Consider the following 4,573-nt stretch of genomic DNA (forward strand, 5'->3'; position numbering starts at 1 on the left):
TTGCATGGCGGGTTCTGAACACATGCCACACTACACTTTAAGAGGCAGTTTCCTACTCCTCACCAAACTAGTAAGAATAGAAGCAGTTATTTGCTGATATCAGCTACTTTTTGCAGAAAGATTAAAACATGAATGTTTCTTCCTGTCTTCATAGTGCTCTGTAAACCTATTGTGCCTGTGTGTGTGGAGCTAAAATTACATAGAGAATCTATTTTCAGGATCAATAACGCTTCTATTTCCTGCTAGAGTTTTCTATAGAGCTATTTTATTTACTTTATATTCACTTTACAGAGTAAAGGGAAACTTAATCTGATGCACGCTAACAGGAAAACTTGCCATTTAAAATAATTTATATATCTGTAGCTTATTAGAGGATAAATACTGATATTTTTTTTTTCTTCCCCCAAATAAGAAGTCCGTGAATAATTTTAATATGGTCTAAGTAACTCCTACAATAAAAATAGTAAATTATGAATATAATAATGTGAAATCTGTTGCTATCATGTAATGTTTCTGTAGGATTCAGGCAGCTCCCTGTGGTATAGTTTGTAGAAGAGGCCTGTGTAAACAGCTGGAAACTCTCTCATGGTTATGTCAATTTTATCAAACCCTTCCTGGTATCCATAAAGTAACAGCTTAGCTACATTGCTCGTGATGGGAGTAGCATGTTTTGTCCTGGCAAGCTCATCGAGGTCCATCCACTCACACCGCAAGCACTCCTGCTGGCAGAAGTTGATGGTGAAGGAGGAGGGCTGCAGGCGACAGATGACGTACATGTCTGACTTCCCAAAGGCTCCGGGGTGTTTGTGTTGCTGTCTTATGCTTAGGATGGACTTGAACTCTGACTTGATGCCAGTCTCTTCAAAAACCTCTCGAACTGCCGTGTCTCCTAGGCAAAGAGAGCGATTCTTTCAATACACACAAGAATAGCTGAGCACTCTTTAAACCTTTTGATCACAGAACATTTCTAACAAAAAGCATCTTCTCTTCTGCTTAGCAAGCTTTTCAAAGTGCAAAACCTGTTTGCGAATTACCATTCTTTTGCATACACTACAAAGAGATGAAAGAAACTTTCCATAGTACAGGTTGTAGTTTTGACACTTGTCTTCTATCTTGGCAGTGGAGCGTTCTGCATAAAGTTAACATCAAATATATAGAGGCCTTTGTGGGATAGGAAACCTGTTAATACCGAGCGCCTGCAGGACATTTCTGTTTGTAACTTTCACTGCAGTATTAATTACAAGGCAACCGCCTATGGGGAAAGATACTCATTTAGCATTACTGACTCCTAGGGAGACTGCACTGTACGCAGCCCAGGGTGGCCCTTGCAGTCCGCTAGTTTAAAACACTGGTTGCAAAGCAAACTCCCTAGGGCAAGTGATTTTTAGTATTAGGCAAATAATGTATTACACAGAACTGGTCAAAGAAAGTAGACAACTGAGATGGGGCAGAATGCTGAGGCAGGCTATGGTAAGAAAAACAGAGCAGGGATTTCATTTAAGCTTTGAACTTTTCTTTTAGATTGAGTGCCCTTTCCTGTTTCCATTTTAATTAAATGTATGTATTTTAAATATGACAGCGAAACCATTAGAAGCAGTAAGGGCTGAATCTCAGAAATACGCAAATAGAAAAACCTGTGCACTTGGCTTAGTCTCCATTATGAAGCTGTTCAGATTACCTGTGCAGATCAGTTTATGCTCATTAAAGGCAACACTCATATACTTTGTTGCTTCAGATAATCACAGGATTTTCAAGCGTTGTTAACAGTGTTTAAAATGTGGACTCTTGGGTGACTGCGACTTTGTAAGATTTCATATATGCGATGGTAAAAGTAAAAATTAAACCTTTTATTGTATGCTTTACTAATTTATCTCTTTCATAATACTGAAATGTGATGCACAGAATCATGGTGTTTGTTGTGTTACTGTCAAGCAGAGGTAGGTGGGGAGCTCTGAGTGATTTGTTTCTTCCTGGTCCTTTTTAATATCTTCATCCAGGCTCCATCCATTATCTCACCTGTTATTTGAGGGATGGCTGCTGGTACTCAGAATTGCCCTAGCGAAGCTATCTCTCTTTCCAGTTACTCTCTTCCCTCACTACAAAAGCTCCTCCGGTATCTCTTGGCCCAGATCCCCTCTCCTTCACTCTAAGTGCACAGGTGTCTGGCTGGGCAACAAACACGGTGTTGGGGGTCTTTTGAAAGCATGAAGCCATTCCATTGTGTTGAACGTATTTGCAGTGTTGAGCAAAGAATGTTGATCTCCATTGCTCTGTTTGGTGATGCAGTTGAAATGTGATTCCAGAGTTATGAAAACTACAAGTCCATTTTTTCCATGTGTTGAAACGATGAATTGGAATACAAGCTTTCCACACATTGCTACAGGGCCACTGCTAAGATAATACGGAGAGATTTCTAAGGTATGAACCAGATTTAAGATAGCAGTACTGTTTGTAGAGCTCCTGCATTGCTCTGGGCAGTGCTTCTGTCAAACTTCACTTACTAGAATATATTCCTATCTGAAGACAGATGCGGGGGCTGAACAACTGTGAGTGAGTTTACCTTTTGAAACCAAGACCTACCTAATAACTGCAGTATAATTTAAGAATTAACTAGTCTATAGATTGTAGTTTCAAGAGGCAAAATACAAGGAGAAAAGCACAATCTTTTATCTAGCTCTTTGTACATACCCTTACTCATTCACCTTTGATCATAAGCGCAGCAGCTGTGTTCAGCATCACCTGTGCTATGGTGGGTAGTAATGATGGCTGTCCTCAAACCAGCATTGTTTTTAATGCAGAAGTGCCTTATGTCTCTGATTCAAAGTAGGTGGGCCCAAGTGTCAGGAACTGCACTTACGCTGGTCCTGTGCAAAGAGCTCTTAGTGTAAGCAAATCAATGGATGAGGATGGAAGGAAGGAAGTGTATTTATTGCTGTTTTGCACATAAATATTGAAAGCTGGAAACTTTAGATTTTTGCTCAGTATGTCACCAAGCTCCCTGCTCTGGATTGCAGTGTGAGCTGAGGATTTGCTATTTCAGTTTTACTTTTTGCTGTTTGCTGATTATTTAATTCCTCTGTGCTTCTTACTCTTACGGCAACATACCCAACGAACCTACAAAAGCTCTGGCTTCAAGTACTTATTTAAGAGAACTCGTAAAAAGTGCAGATGTTGGAAAGCTTCCCTGCCCTTAATTATGATCTTACCCTATTAAGGTTCATGTCACAGGATTGTGTCACTTAATCCATTAGCCTTGATTACAAAGAAGTGAGTAGTCACAGGAGCGATGTTGGGTCATTATGTATTTCAATGTTAACGTCTTTGTAGTTCCATTGATTCCGGCCCGTTATTGTTGAACTTACCAATATCTTCACCAGGATTAGACAGACCTCCTGGGAATTTCCATCCACTTACGGTCTGCATTGGAGGAAAAAAATGTTAATGAAGTGTGCAGCCTATTTTGTTCTCTGGAATATGAAGGTAACAGTTAACACGTGACTTTCTGGTGAAGTTGCAGTATTGTAATTTCTCTTACAAATGTCAGTAAAGCTTCAAGTAGAAACCATTTTGTTCTTGCTAATGTGATGATCAGAGACATCTACAGTCTGCATGGATAGTGGAACAAAACATCTACTGATTGAAACAAACTGTCTAACGGTCATTAGACAACGTTGCTGCTAGTTAACTAGAGAGTAGTTGATTATTTTACGAAGCTGCTATAGACGATATACTCTTATATTTAATCGCTGATGTATCCCACTTCCATGATTTTGGCTTTAAATAAATGTATATATATTTAATCTTCCAAACAGGTATGGTTTTAGTACTGTTCTATACTGCACTGGCTTTAAGATGACTGTGTGTGTCTGTAATAACCATTTTGTGCAACCTGTCACTTGTTTTTATGGAGTACCAAAACCGGGGCCTTGTGTGTGATTTATGTAAAGAAGCACTTATAGAATTGCAATAAAGTTCAGTAATTAAAACAGAAGGTGAACTGCAGACGTGGTGCTGTAATCAGTGTTGGTTATGAAGTCCTATTTCCTACGCCTGTGGAAAATGCACAAAGATCTGTAGGTTTGTACCTTTACATACCACTTCTTTATTCCTTTCCTTATTAAATATGTATATAGGAAGAAGTTAACCTTCAACGACAAACTAATGCAGAAAAAATGTATGCCAGCAAAAAAAGAAAGAACGAAAAAAGTTGGCTTTTCACCTATGAGCAGCTTTCCAGGGATTTTAAGCCCCACTGATTACACTGGAAAATGTTTTTTTTCTGGGCACTCATAAAGGGCTTGGATAGGAATTAAGGGTAATAGATTAAAAATAGTGCAGATGGAAAGTACATAGATTTTCTGGCTTTCAGATTTGCTTTCAGATCCTGGAAATGTTGCTGTGTGTGCAGTGGAATTGTTCTTTCATGAAGAAACCCAAACAGCTCTTAAAACATCCACAAGCTTATATTATAAAACTGCATATAAACTTAAAATTTCTAAACCTTTCATACCATAATTTGTAATTACCCATTCCAGAGAAATGGTTCATCAGGAAGGAGGGAGAGAGGAGTGGT

The 4,573-nt window shown here is 38.9% G+C and overlaps 1 protein-coding gene across 1 annotated transcript; it reads right to left on the bottom strand.

Annotated features, from left to right (window-relative positions):
• Positions 1–500: 500 nt before the first annotated feature.
• On the bottom strand, positions 501–3,423 carry NUDT6 (nudix hydrolase 6). Its single transcript, XM_072336456.1, has 2 exons — positions 3,363–3,423; positions 501–889 (listed from the first exon to the last, which is right to left on the bottom strand). Exons 1-2 carry the CDS (start codon positions 3,421–3,423, stop codon positions 501–503), a joined length of 450 nt encoding a protein of 149 aa, XP_072192557.1.
• Positions 3,424–4,573: the final 1,150 nt, after the last annotated feature.

This window comes from Excalfactoria chinensis, chromosome 4, assembly GCF_039878825.1.
Source record: "Excalfactoria chinensis isolate bCotChi1 chromosome 4, bCotChi1.hap2, whole genome shotgun sequence".
NCBI lineage: Eukaryota > Metazoa > Chordata > Aves > Galliformes > Phasianidae > Excalfactoria > Excalfactoria chinensis.

Coding starts and splice junctions, on each gene's coding strand:
- NUDT6 (XM_072336456.1), bottom strand. CDS start 3,423: ATGCAGACCGTAAGTGGATGGAAATTCCCAGGAGGTCTGTCTAATCCT. Junction 890..3,362: donor TAATCCTGGTGAAGATATTG/GTAAGTTCAACA, acceptor CTCTTTGCCTAG/GAGACACGGCAGTTCGAGAG.